Source organism: Myotis nattereri, assembly GCF_964212035.1.
Source record: "Myotis nattereri genome assembly, chromosome: 3".
In the NCBI taxonomy this organism is placed as follows: domain Eukaryota; kingdom Metazoa; phylum Chordata; class Mammalia; order Chiroptera; family Vespertilionidae; genus Myotis; species Myotis nattereri.
This window is the reverse complement of record NC_138077.1, coordinates 172,191,869-172,206,507: the sequence shown is the minus strand read 5'-3', so window position 1 is coordinate 172,206,507 and position 14,639 is coordinate 172,191,869. Positions and strand designations below refer to the sequence as shown.

The following is a 14,639-nucleotide window of genomic DNA, read 5'->3' as shown; positions in this document are numbered from 1 at the left end:
GCTAAGATAATTAATGAAGGTGGCTACACTAAACAGATTCCCAATAGAGACAAAACAGCCTTAGGTTAGCAGATGCTATCTAGGACTTTATAGCTAGAGAGGAGAAGTTAATGCCTGGGTTCAAAGCTTCAAAACCTGACTCTCTTGTGAGGGGCTAAGGCAGCTAGTGACTTTACATAGAAGCCAATGCTCATTTGCCATTCTAAAAATCCTAGGGTCCTTAAGAATTATGCTAAACTACTCTGCCTGTGCTCTATAAAAGGAACAGCAAAGCCTGGATGATAGCACATCTGCCTACATGATTCACTGAACATTTTAAGCCCACTGTTAAGACCTATTGCTCAGAAAAAAATATTCCTTTCAAAATAATACTACTCATTGACAATGCACCTGGTCACCCAAGAGCTCTAATGGAGATGTACATTAATGTTTTCATGCCTGCTAACACAACATCCATTCTGCAGCCCATGGATCAAGGAGTAATTTCAACTTTTAAGTCTTTTTATTTAAAAAATACATTTCATAAGGATATATCTGCCACAGTGATTCCTCTGATGGATCTGGGCAAGTAAACTGAAACTTTCTGGAAATGATTCACCATTCTCGATGTCATTAAGAACAATACAGATTCATGAGAAGCAGTCAAAATACCAACGTTAACAGGAATTTGGAAGAAGTTGATTCCAACCCTCACTGATGACTTTGAGTGGTTGAAGATTTCAGTGGAGGAAGTAAATGCAGATGTGGTGGAAATAGCAAGAGAACTAGACTTATTGGAGCCTGAAGAAGTGACTGAATTGCTGCATCTCATGATAAAACGTTAACAGATGAGGAATTGCTTCTTATGGTTGATCAGAGAGAGTGGTTTCCTGAGACAGAACTGACTCCTGATGAAGATGCTGTGATGATTGTTGAAATGACAACGAAGGATATAGAAATTATATAAACTTAGGTGATAAAGCAGCAGCAGGGTTTAAAAGAACTGACTCCAATTATGAAAGAAGTTCTATAGGTAAAATGCCATCAAACAGCATCACATGCTATAGAGAAATCATTGGCAAAAGAGTCACTTAATGCAGCAAATTTCATTGCTGTTGTATTTTCAGAAATTGCCACAGATACCCCAACCTTCAGCCGCCACCACTCTAATCAGTCAGCAGACATTAACACTGAGGCAAGACTCTCCACCAGCAAAAAGATTACAACTCATTGAAGGCTCAGATGATGGTTAGCATATTTTAGCAAGAAAGTATTTTTAATTAAGTTATGTACGTTGTTTATTTAGACATAATGTTATTTCATACTTAACAGACAAGTACAATGGACCATTATTCAGCAATAAAAAATGAAATACTGACAATGCTATAGCACAGATTAACTTTAAAACATTATACTAAGCAAAAGAAGCTAGACACAAAAGACTAGATATTACGTAATTCTATTGATATGAAATGTCTGGAACAAGAAAATCCATACGACTTACTGGTAAGTAGATTTGAGGTTGTTTAGGGTTGGGTTTGGGGACTTGGGGAGAATGGAAAATGACTGCTAGTGACTATGAAAGCATTCCACAATTAGATTGCAATGATGGTTGCAGAACCTTGGGACTACATTAAAAAAACACTGAATTATACACTTAAAACAGGTGAAATGTATGGTATGCAAATTACATCTCAAAAAAGCTGTTAAGGTTTTAAAAAAAGGCAAAAAAGAAATCATTGTATGCCTCATCACATTGCAAAGTCTACACATAAAACAAGCTTATCTAAGAAAAAAAGAAAAAAAATTATATATTTAGAAACATTTTATATAAAACACTCTTACCTCCAGTACTAATTTCTACCTCTGTAGAATCTCTTTCCAAACTCCCAGCACTGCTAACAATATTCATTAAATGGATCGCAGTCCAAGCGAAAGGCATGCGATATTTTCCAAGTCTTTGGCAAAACTGATCAGCTTGACTTTTCAGCTTCTCCAATTTTTCCTTATTCTGCAAAACAAAACTTTATACATTATATGATTATGCTCAAAGAAATGAATTAAAGGCTATTTCATAATAAATAGAGACACAGTTTCAAAATTCTCAATTTTCAACAAAGATGGAAAAACAATCTGTGCCTTTCAGAGATCAATTAACAGTGTACTATCTTAACCACTGAACAACCTTAACCTGTTCTACAAATGTATGTACTTATTCTTCGTTATTTGTTCTTATTTGTTCTTATTTGTTCTTACTTGTTCTACAAATGTATGTACTTATTCTTTGTTATTTGATGACATTTTTGTTTGAAATTATCTCATCTCTGGAGAAAAAAGAGCAAGTGTCAAATATGTTTATGTATTTTAAGTACTATTTTATGAAAGGAAGCATAACTATGTTTCCAACTGCAAACTATAAAATATTCTAAGTTATAACTCATTAAATTTAAATATTCTAAAAAATATGGAAGCACTTGAGCCAATTTAAAATAGTCCCTAACTTAGAGCAACCATGAGGTGGGAGTGTAGGGCACAAATATGCCAATAATAAGCCAAGAGTAGTAATAAATGAAGAAAAAAAAAAAGTATGATAAGAGTACTAAATACTGGAAAAAGACTAATGGTACAAACAATACATGCCTACCTGGAAGACATCCTGAGGCTGGCTCAACTTTTAGGCTATTCCTGAACAAACACTAAGGCGACCTGCAATATCCAACCAATGGTCCAAGAGTGAAAACCCACACCAAATTCCTCACATATTCTTCCTATACAGTATGTCTATTGGTGTGGTTTACTCTAATGACAGTCCCCTACCTGAAGACTCAGAGCTGGGAAAAGATGGACAGATAGCTAAATGGCATCACTTTTACTGCTATACCTAGTATACCTTAAAAATAGGTTCTTGCTTTAAAAGCCTAGCTATAAAGTATACTTAATTCTATCAGCTTATGTAAATATGTAAGAAGAAATGTGGAATAAGCTGCTATAATACCTATGAACTCCATATAACAGAGCAAATTTAATTTGTAAAATGACAACCTGGGAAAGCCTGAATACTTTAACGCTGCTTTCAACCAGATAGCCAGGGATCAGAGAAGATTATCATGTCTTCAGATCTACTTATAATAGCAGAAAAGGCTCAGCTCTTGTTCTGAATCTCAGAAAAACAGAAAGTAAAACATTTTCTAGTTTGTCAAGTATTTCTCAAGCATACCTCTCCTGGGTGTTTCCAGTATTAAATGAAGTGTTCAAAGACCCAAGATCGCCTGTTATTCCTATAGCTAACTCAGGGTATCTGGAATTTGGTACCTATTGTTGACCAATTATTTTTGCTTTAGAAGTTTATCTAAATTCTAGAAATTTGTTATTTGATGACAAAACAGAGGTTGTATTTTCTATTTTTAACACATTCTTAATTATCTATAGCTAGACAGAGGCCTAGAATATTTCTGTTTTGCTAGGAAACGTTCAATCAATATCACTATTCTGTATATACAAGAAAAATTATTTAGGAATTAAACTGAATTAGCTTTCTACAAAAAAAAATAATTTAAATAATCAATTAATGGTGAGGGATATTTTAAAGAATAGCACAATATGTGACACAAGCGAGGTGACAAAGCAAATAAAGAAAGAAACTGAGTAGGATAATAGAAAAAACTGAATTAAATTTATTAGTATGCTTTACATAGTAGTTTCCCAAATAATAATTTGGGAGATTAGAGGTAATTTAGGGTTGGGTTTGGGGACTTGGGGGAAATGGGACTGAATGGCAATAAATACAAAAGTGGGGGAAATGAGAGGCATGATATTCTATACCTTGGTGGCATCTGCTTCTTTGAAAATCATATATGGTTCTGCACACTCTCCAATGTCTCCTTGCTGTAGGACTTTTTCTAACTGTCAAAGGCAAAAATTAAAGATTAAACTTTTTTTTTAAAAAGCTATCAGTATGGAATGCAAGGATGATTCAACACATAAAAATTAATCACTATAATAAAATCACATGATCATCTCAATTAATATAGAAAAAGCACTGAACAAAATTCAATATACTTTCATGAAAGAAACATTCAACAAACTAGGAATTTAAGAAAGCTACCTCAACATAATCAAAGCCCTTATGTGCAAAGCCCGCAAGATAACATCATACTAGGTGTTAAAAGACTTAAAACTTTCCCTCTAAGATCAGCAACAAGATAGGGATGCTCACTTTTGCCAATTCTATTCAACATAGTAATTAGAAGACTGAGTCAGAGCAATTAGGCAAGAAAAAGAAAACACATTCAAATTAAAAAGGAAAAAGTAAAATTATCTCTTTGAAGACATGATATTTTATACAGAAAACCCTAATATTTCACTCATGCGCATGCACACACACACACACACACACACACACTCTTTAGAACTTAAAGGAATTCAGCAAAGTATCAGATACAAGCCATGCAAAAATAAGTTGTATGTCTATACACTAAAAATGAGCAATTTGAAAAGGAAATTAAGAAAATAATTCCATTTACAATAAATAAATAAATAAAGGAAACACAAATAAATGGCAAAACATCTTGTACTCATGAACTGGAAAACTTAATGTAATTAAGATGTCAATACTACCTAAAACAATCTGTAGATTTAATCAAAATCACAATAATGGGGTGTTTTTATGTTTGTTTGTTTTTCCAATAGTCAAAACAAGCTTTAATAAAAGGAACAAAGTTGGAAGCTGGAAGCCTCAAACTTCTTGATTTCCAAACTTAATATAAAGTTACAGTAATCAAAACAGTGTGGTACTGGCATAAAGATATACCTATAGATCAATGTAGTAGAATAGAGTCCAGAAATAAACCCTTGTATATATAGTTAAATAATTTTCAAGAGGGGTATCAAGACCATTCAATAAGAAAAGGAGAGTCTTTTCAACAAATGGTGTTAAAAAAACAACACCTGAATGTCCAATTGCAAAAAATAAAATTATACCTTTACCTTATGTTATACAAAAATTAATTTGAAATGGATCAAAGACCTAAACATAGACCTAACACTATAAAACTCTTAGAGAAGAAAAAATAAAGAACATGACTATGTTTTCTTGGATTTGAGACAAAAAAAAAAAAAAAAAAAAAAAAAAAAAAAAAAAAAAAGCACATTCAATTAAAGTAAAAGTAGATAAACTGGACTACATCAAAATTTAAAACTTTTGTGCTTCAAAGGACACAACCAACAGTGTAAAAAGACAAGAAATGAGAGAAATCATACATATATATCATAAGGAGTTAATGCCCAGAACAGATTTTTTAAAACATCATAACTGGAGAACCAATATGGCGGCATAGGTTAACGCCGGAGTTTGCTGCCTCGAACAACCACTTCAAAAAAAACAACTAACAGATGGAACGGACATCACCCAGAACCACAGGAAAGCTGGCTGAGTGGAAGTCCTACAACTAGGAGGAAAGAGAAACGCATACCGAGACTCAGAGGAGGCGCAGTACTGAAGTCAAATACTAAGGTGCGAAGTGCATGCAGAGCAGGCTGGCGGCTGAGGGCGCGGTTGGCGTTTTCAATCGGGAGGGAGTCGCAGACTCTGAGCTCCAGATCCGGGCGAGTCTTTAGGGATCCAGACTCAAACAGGAGAAGCGGGACTGTCTGGCTTCGGTCGGAACTCGAAGGCAGCTTTCTCTCTGAGGTTTGCAGCGGTTGCTGGGACTCAGAGAGGCAGAGCCCCTGGGGACGGGACTGAGAGCAGCCATAACTGCTCGCTCCAGCCCACCCTGTTGAACCCGTGCGACTCGCCCCGCCCAAGCCCTGCACAGAGGCATTTGCCGGATAGCCTCAGGCAAAGGCTAGATTAGCACCTCCCTAGAGGACAGAAGTTCTCTCACTGCAGACACAGCTGATTCTCACAGCCAGTTGGCCTGGTGGTCAAATCCCCGCCAGTATTACCTACAACAATCTAGGCTTAACTACAACAAGACTGCACATAAAGACCACTAGGGGTTGCACCAAGAAAGCATAAAAAATGCGGAGACAAAGAAACAGGACACAGATGTCAGAAATGGAAGATATAGAGCTCAAAACCACACTTTTAAGGTCTTTCAATAAGTTTCTAAAAACTGCCAATAAATGTAGTGAGATCCTCAAGAAATCTAATGAGACCCTCGATGTTGTGATAAAGAACCAACTAGAAATTAAGCATACACTGACTGAAATAAAGAATATTATACAGACACCCAACAGCAGACCAGAGGAGCGCAAGAATCAAGTCAAAGAATTGAAATGCAAAGAAGCAAAAAACACCCAACCGGAAAAGCAAAATGAAAAAAGAATCCAAAAATACGAAGATAGTGTAAGGAGCCTCTGGGACAGCTTCAAGCGTACCAACATCAGAATTATAGGGATGCCAGAAGATGAGAGAGAGCAAGATATTGAAAACCTATTTGAAGAAATAATGACAGAAAACTTCCCCCACCTGGTGAAAGAAATAGACTTACAGGTCCAAGAAGCGCAGAGAACCCCAAACAAAAGGAATCCAAAGAGGACCACACCAAGACACATCATAATTAAAATGCCAAGAGCAAAAGATAAAGAGAGAATCTTAAAAGCAGCAAGAGAAAGAAACTCAGTTACCTACAAGGGAATACCCATACGACTGTCAGCTGATTCCTCAACAGAAACTTTGCAGGCCAGAAGGGAGTGGCAAGAAATATTCAAAGTGATGAATGCCAAGAACCTACAACCAAGGTTACTTTATCCAGCAAAGCTATCATTCAGAATTGAAGGTCAGATAAAGAGCTTCACAGATAAGGAAAAGCTAAAGGAGTTCATCACCAACAAACCAGTATTATATGAAATGCTGAAAGGTATCCTTTAAGAAGAGGAAGAGGAAGAAAAAGGTAAAGATACAAATTATGAACAACAAACAGGCATCTATCAACAAGTGAATCTAAGAATCAAGTGAATAAATAATCTCATGAACAGAATGAACTGGTGATTATAATAGAATCAGGGACATAGAAAGGGAATGGACTGACTATTCTTGGGGGAGAAAGGGGTGTGGGAGATGCGGGAAGAGACTGGACAAAAATCGTGCACCTATGGATGAGGACAGTGGGTGGGGAGTGAGGGCAGAGGGTGGGGCGGGAACTGGGAGGAGAGGAGTTATGGGGGGAAAAAAGAGGAACAAATGTAATAATCTGAACAATAAAGATTTAATTAAAAAAATACCATAACTTAACAAAACAATAATAATCTGATTATTAAATGTGAAAAGGACTTGAGTAGACATTTCTCCAAGGAAGCTATACAAATGGCTAACAGGCATATGAAAGGATGTTTAAACCACTAATCATTAGGGAAATGCAAATCAAAACCACAATAAGATCATCTTACACCCATCAGAATGGCTACTCTCAAAAATAAATAAATATACAACAAATATTGGCAAGGATATAGAAAAACTAGCACCCTTGGCCGCTACCAGTGAACTGTAAAATGGTGCATCCACTATGGAAAGCAGTACAAAGATTCCTCAAATATTAAAAATAGAACTACCATGCAATTCAGGAAATCTATTTCTGGGTATAAACCCAATAGAATTGAAAGCAGTTGTTTGACCAAATATCAGACTAAATGTTGCTGTATAGGTATTTTTTGGAGATGATTAACATTTAATCAGTAGACTAAGTAGAGTAGATTACCCTCCATGATGTGGGTGAGCCTCATCTAATTAGTTAAAGGTCACAGAGCAAAAAATGAGGTTTCTCAAAAAAGGTATTCTCAAGACTACTTGGCTGAGTTTCTAGTATGTTGCTCTGTGGGATTCAAACTCAAGACAACAACTCTTTCCTGAATTTCCAGCCTGCCTGCCTGCCATACAGATTTCAGACTTGCTAGCCCTCAGCCAAATCCTTCCTTTCTGTGTGTGTGTGTGTGTGTGTGTGTGTATATAGGCGCACGCGCGCACACACGCACACACGCACACACACATGCGTCCATCCTATAGGTTTGTTTCTATGGAAAACCCTGACTAAAATAGTCCCTAATTCAAGAAAAAATTAAGTAGCACCTATAGTGTATGTTAAAGAATATTAAGATGAAAAAATAAGTAAAGGCAAAATCTGTGCCCATAAAAAGCTGCACCACTGATAGAGAGATGAGTATACAGACACTACACAAATAAATATATTTAACACTAGAGACCCGGTGCACAAATTCATGCACAGGTGGGATCCCTTGGCCTGGCCAGCAATCGAGGCCAATTGGGCCTGAATGGCCGGGGGAAGGGACCGCGAGAGGTTGCTCAGCGTGGGAGGTTGGCTGTGGGAGCACACTGACCACCAGGGAGCAGCTCCTGCGTTGAGCATCTGCTCCCTCATGGTCAGTGTGCGTCATAGCAACTGGTCGTTCAGTCATTCGGTCGCTTAGGATTATATATATAGATTATTCTCACCTTTATTACAAGAAAGACATCTTGGGAAGGATAAGTGATAGAAAAAATAGCTGATCTTGCCAGGGTGGTAATGGCAGCAGGTGGTACATGTGGACGTAGTAATCCTTTCATCTGCTCAGAATTAAGGTCAAAATAAAAGTTTTCTGAAATCTAAAAAATATAATCATATCAAATTTTTAAATCTGTACATTTTATAAAAACTCACAAAAATCATACATCTCCAATCTTAAACTATTACAGATATTAAAATAATATACTATAACATACAGTCTATCATATATGTCACTGCCCATTCTTTACATGTCTAAATCCAAAGAAATGTACAAACTATTTGCAAAATATAATATAATAAACATAGTCTAAAGAAGCATATCCCAAACTCTTCTGATTGGAAATGTAAACCTCTAATACAATATACAAAGAAATTATTATTGAGATGAATTATCCCAAATTGTCTTTAAAAATTATATGAACAATATCTCAGCAGTTTTGATTTAGCAAATACAAGTTGCTCAAGCAAAGTTCCACTGCAGAAAACCGTAATATTTTGACAGCAGAAGTCACTGAAGGCACTTTAAGTTTCTACTACACTTCAGGCTTAGAATATACAAGCAAGAAATGCTGTGATAAGACAGCCTTCTGTAAATGATGATGGTAAAACTAACAGCAGTATTTAAGGCAAAATATTTAAAATATACATAAATGATCTGTTGTAGTAAGAAATTGAAAATTATGTCAACAAAAACTCACTGTTATCATCATCGTTACCTTTAATAGATTGCCTAAAATGCTTTTCTTGTAGTATCTTTTCTTGTTTTTAAATTAAAAGTTGCTTCTGCTACTGGCTTTTGAACTCTTTCAATGAAATAAAATCTAGGTATAAACTAAATTATTTCATAGTAAGAATATATTTAACAAGCCTTAAATTTCCATTTTTCTTTGTAAAATATCCATCTTTAATAATTCTCAAAAAATTGTTACTTATTTATCTTATAAAACAACTTAAAATCAGGTTTCTGAAATCTATTATGTTTAAATCATATAACCTTACCTTTTTCTTTTCCTTTACATCATATAAAGCCAAACTTGCAAAAATGGGTTCAATTTCAATCTCAAACCTTTAGGAAGAAAAACAATGAAGTAGTTTAAAAATAAATATAAAATACATAATTGGAGAGAAATTCTCATTCCAAAAATAATCTCAATATCGTGTACTTTTCTACATCTGTGCTATACCATCTATGCTACCCCGCTTCTTCCTGAAACACTTTTCCAGGTATATCTTTCAATTTATATCAACCATTACCTCCTCTAGGTAATCTTCCTTAATTTCTCCTATAAGTAATCTCTGCCTAAAAGCTCATGGCATTTTAATCCTACCAGACCTGAGGCCCTGAAACTAACTGTCCCCTATACCTGGGCTCCTGAGCATTAAAGAGAAAAAATCAACATGATATAGAAAAATGTTAGTTACATGCAAACAAGTGGTTAGAATAAGATGGAACTTGGAGACATTGTAGAAAATAGGTCTACCTTTCATTTACCTTTCATCTAGCGCCAATATTCCACCTTTGTGTGCAAATTACCGAAAAATCGGTACAGCGGTCTAGTAGGGTTAAGTCCACTTTTTGACACTAAGTACTTACTTAACTATAATTTGGTTATTTGTGTATGTAGATATGTAAGATTTTAAATAAACTTTAAAAGTAAAGACTTAATGTTTCCTTTTTCAGTTTGTAAATCACATATTCAATGTAATAAAATTAGGATACATAAATATATTTGGAAGAAAATGGGAGCATCCAAAACTTCACAACATAGAGAGAACCATAATTAACAGTTTAGTGCCTATCCATCCAGACTTTTCTCTATGTATAAATCCACTTTTTTAAATACAGAATGTCACTGTATACATATTTTACAGTCTGTTTTCAAACTTAATATTTTAGAGATATACGAGAGGCCCAGTGCACAAATTTTGTGCATGGGTTGGGGGGGGGGGTCCCCTCAGCTTAGCCTGCACCCTCTCCTATCCGGGACGTCCGACTGCCAATTCCTGTGGGATAGGGCCTAAACCAGCAGTCGTATATCCCTCTCACAATCTGGGATACTGGCTCCTAACCGCTCACCTGCCTGATCTCCCCTAACCACGCTGCCTGCCTGATCACCCATAACCACTCGGCCTGCTTGCCTGATGCCCCTAATTGCTCCCCTGCCTGCCTGATCCCCCTAACTGCTCTCCCCTGCTGGCCTGATCCCCCTACCTGCTCTCCCCTGCCGGCCTGATCGCCCCTAAATGCCTCTTCCTCAACCCCGCCACCGTGGCTTTGTCCGGAAGGACGTCCGGTCTAATTAGCATATTTGGCCTTTTATTAGTGTAGATTCCCATGACAAATATTAATCTCACTATCATTTTAAATGCTAGCATACTAATTTTCATTACTTATTTTATAACAGTATATGTAAGTTGAGATGTCTGATTGACTTCCACAAACAATGACTTACATTTAGTAAGCACTCAATCAATATTTGCTGGTGAAATAAAATAGAAAGTTAATAAAATGGTAGAGCAGTGGTTATCAACCAAGGACTAATTTGCGTCCAAGGAGAAATCTGGCAATGTCTGGAGATATTTTTGGTTATTATTATTACTGACATTTATTGAGCAGCGGCCAGGGAGGTGGCTAACCATTTTATATTATATAGGAGAGCCCCAGACAGAAATGTCAATAATGTTCATTTTTTTTATCATATGACTATCAGTCAAAGTTCTTAGAGGAGAAAAACAACATATTTTTATTGGATTAAAAGTTTAATAAAAAGCCATTTACAAAGAATTGGGCATAACTTAGGGGAAACAATTACAGAGAGTGCTATTTCCTGGAATAGCAACATCAGCAGCTCATTACCATCCCTTGACCTAAAGGAAAATGTGCAAGTGGTAACCAAACTTAGAAAAAATATGGAGGACGCTTCACAAAAAACTGTGGCCCTGGGGACAGGGTGACAACTAATCGATGTGATCTAGCAGGGAATGAGTTAAAAAAAAACAAGTACCCCAACCTGATCTCACTCTCTTCCACCCTCTGACTTCTGATGCCTCTCTTAGCAGACCCCAACCAGATGCCACAAGAATAAGGGTCTTGGTGATACTGGGTACATGGGTAAGCCTCTACTAGGCATCCTTTATAATACTTGACAATGCTAGTCTTTTTGAATTGTCTGTCTTTTCTTACCCATTCCAGTGGGTAAATGGTATCATATTGGATTTTCAATATGCATCCTTTCATGTTTAATTAAACACATAAAGCCTTAGCTTTCAAAGGAAGAAAACTGCCTATGTTATCTAAACACAGAAGTGGCCCATCCTTATGAGTCACTTCTTTTAAAAAGCTCTATGAATTGAAACTTTTTTTCATAAGTCAGAACTAATAACTAACTGATAATATTAACATGATAGAGTAAAAAGAGTATAGGTTGCATAATGAGTATGCTAGTTAACCTCTGCTAATGCTTTTGAACCCTGGTTTCCTCATTTGTAAAATGAAGAAAATAGTATCTACCTTACAGAATTACTCTGAAGACAGCATGAAACAAAATAAGAGAAAGCATTTTGTGAAGCAAAATATACATGTGAATATATATTTAACTTTTTTAAAGAAGGGAAAAAAATATGTACTTCAAAAAAACAAAGCCTACCATGTGACAAAGGTACAATCAATTCCTCACACCAAAAAAATACTTCTCAGAAGAATGCAGTAAACAAAAGTATGCAGTAAACAAAATGAATACTCACTTGAGTGATAAACATTTTACAAGAAGTCTTTGACCAAAATGTTCTTTGGGAACATCAGGAATACTAAGTCGTTCTATTGGTTCTTCCTACAAATTGACAAGCAACACCAAAATGAACCTGCTTATCATATTTCAACCCTTCACAATTTCTTTAAAAACTTATTTTATTAATTTAGTACTTTTAGTCTTCACAATTGAAAAAATAGAATGACCTATTTATTCTAGAACTGGATTGTAAGTGAGCTAAATTCACAGAAATTACTCATTAAGAATAAATTCATTAGAATAAAAAGTATGTTTCATTTATAAAAATTATAGCTATGGCTCAGTTGTGATTTATTCCCTACATTATTATACTATGCTATATGTAATTCATACTCCCAAAATGTCTATTTCATAATTACTTGCTTCTTTATTCCCAAATAACTATACCTCATCTGGTGATGGATGCAAAGCAAAGAGTTCCTTGTGACGGTTTGATTTCCTTTGGTCATCATTCTGACGGTCTATTTCTTCATTTGGAGTTCGATCAAGTAAATTGGGAAGCAGAGCATCAGGAAGTGAATTTTTCAAGTCAAAAATACTGCAGGCCCAGCTACCCCTTGGAGTATCATCTATTGACATTGAACGTCTTTTAAGATCATCCTGTCATGCAAAATATTAAAAATAAATATATGAATTAATGAATAAAACAAACTATTTTAAAATATCATTTTATAGTAATTTCAAAATAAAAGTATTACTTGCTCATCCTGGTAGTTGCTGCCATCTGGAGCTTCATCAGATTCAAACACCTGTTTTGGCAAACCTTTTTGCCTTTCTTTCTGTTTATCTAATGTATTGGGATTAAATCCTGTTCCCAGTTTATGATATCTATACAAAATAAAACAGTTATGTAAATATCAATTTTTTAAAATTTTCCACTTTTTAATCATTAAATAATAAGCCAAATATTCTCTGAATATTTATTTACATAATAAAGATATACACTAGCAGTTTTGAGTGTGCTAAACAATTAACCAGAGGTTTAAGAAAACTTCCATTCAAAGTTCTTTTAATCCAACTACAGAGCAGGTTATGAGTTTCCAGAAGTAAATCATACTCTCCTTTTCATGACAATCCTATCTAGTAAAGAGGTAATATGCAAATTGACCATCACTCCAACACACAAGATGGCCGCCCCTATGTGGACACAAGATGGCCTGCAGGGGAGGGAAGTTGGGGGGGACCCAGGCCTGCAGGGGAGGGCAGTTGGGGGAGACCAGGCCATCAGGAGAGGGCAGTTAGGGGCAATCGGGCCGGCAGGGGAGCAGTTAGGCGTCGATCAGGCTGGCAGGGGAGCGGTTAGGGGCAATCAGGCAGGCAGGCAGGCGAGCGGTTGGGAGCCAGCAGTCCTGGATTGTGAGAGGGATCCCAGATTGGAGAGGGTGCAGGCTGGGCTGAAGGACACATACAACTCCCGCCCCATGCACGAATTTCGTGCACCGGGCCTCTAGTGTATATATAATTTACAGCTATACTTTCAATTCGAGAATATTTCAGTAAAAATAAAGGATGAAAGAAGCCAGGTTAAAGAATAAAATGAGAGGAAAATATATATTGCATTCATAATATAAGAAGGCAAAAAATATATAAAGCATTGAATCTTAAATTTCAAATAGGCAAAATATTTTTGCTCTATCTCATTAGGTATAAAATGTCTTAACCTAAAGATGCAGACTTCTAAAATGAAACCATCAGGATCTACATCACCGTACACATATATTATTTAGTTAACATATATCGTTACACTCTTAAATGAATGTGACCTTCTTTCCTAACAACCCAATATCCAAGAATATCAAGGAGAAACACTAAAATCAAAGAGCAATTATTGTTCCACAGCTCAAATAGCCAAACAGGGTAAATTTCTAATTGAAGCAAAAACAATTACGATTACCAGAGGATGATATGGTTCTTGTATCAGACAATTTATGAAATAGTAAAGAATCATATTGAATATGAATCATTCACATCATGTCTTGTTGCTAAAGATATTAAAATAGAAACTACACTGTTATTTATAATTATTATTGTTATTAGCACCACCATTCAAACCACTGTCACCAACAGCTAGTGCCAACTGAGCACCTAATTTTGTAGAGTGCCATGGACTGTGACCTTAAGAAGCATCCCCCAACTTGCATAGAAGGCAGTGCTCTATGCTTATATTACTTGTAATAGTGCCCCCAAGCTCAAGTTCAAGTAAAATAAAATGGATATCCCTTTGGGGGAAAAACAGAAACTATACTATATTCACATCACAGCATAATCAAATAGAAGAAAGCATTTGTCTTTGGAAGAACTAAAATAAAGGTACGCCATATGGTAATATAAAAGGTGTTATTCAGAAGATGTTTTAACCTTTTATGAA

The 14,639-nt window shown here is 35.8% G+C and overlaps 1 protein-coding gene across 2 annotated transcripts in view; it reads right to left on the bottom strand.

Annotated features, from left to right (window-relative positions):
* Window positions 1-14,639, bottom strand: part of DOCK7 (dedicator of cytokinesis 7) — a 187,327-nt gene that overhangs the window by 136,486 nt on the left and 36,202 nt on the right. For both annotated transcript variants that reach the window (XM_081087071.1, XM_081087072.1), the window contains exons 5-11: window positions 12,970-13,099; window positions 12,659-12,871; window positions 12,228-12,313; window positions 9,483-9,549; window positions 8,432-8,581; window positions 3,802-3,882; window positions 1,825-1,990 (exon numbers count right to left, since the gene is read on the bottom strand). In XM_081087071.1, the coding sequence (XP_080943197.1) occupies window positions 1,825-1,990; window positions 3,802-3,882; window positions 8,432-8,581; window positions 9,483-9,549; window positions 12,228-12,313; window positions 12,659-12,871; window positions 12,970-13,099 (893 nt within the window). The remainder of the gene's footprint in view (window positions 1-1,824; window positions 1,991-3,801; window positions 3,883-8,431; window positions 8,582-9,482; window positions 9,550-12,227; window positions 12,314-12,658; window positions 12,872-12,969; window positions 13,100-14,639) is intronic.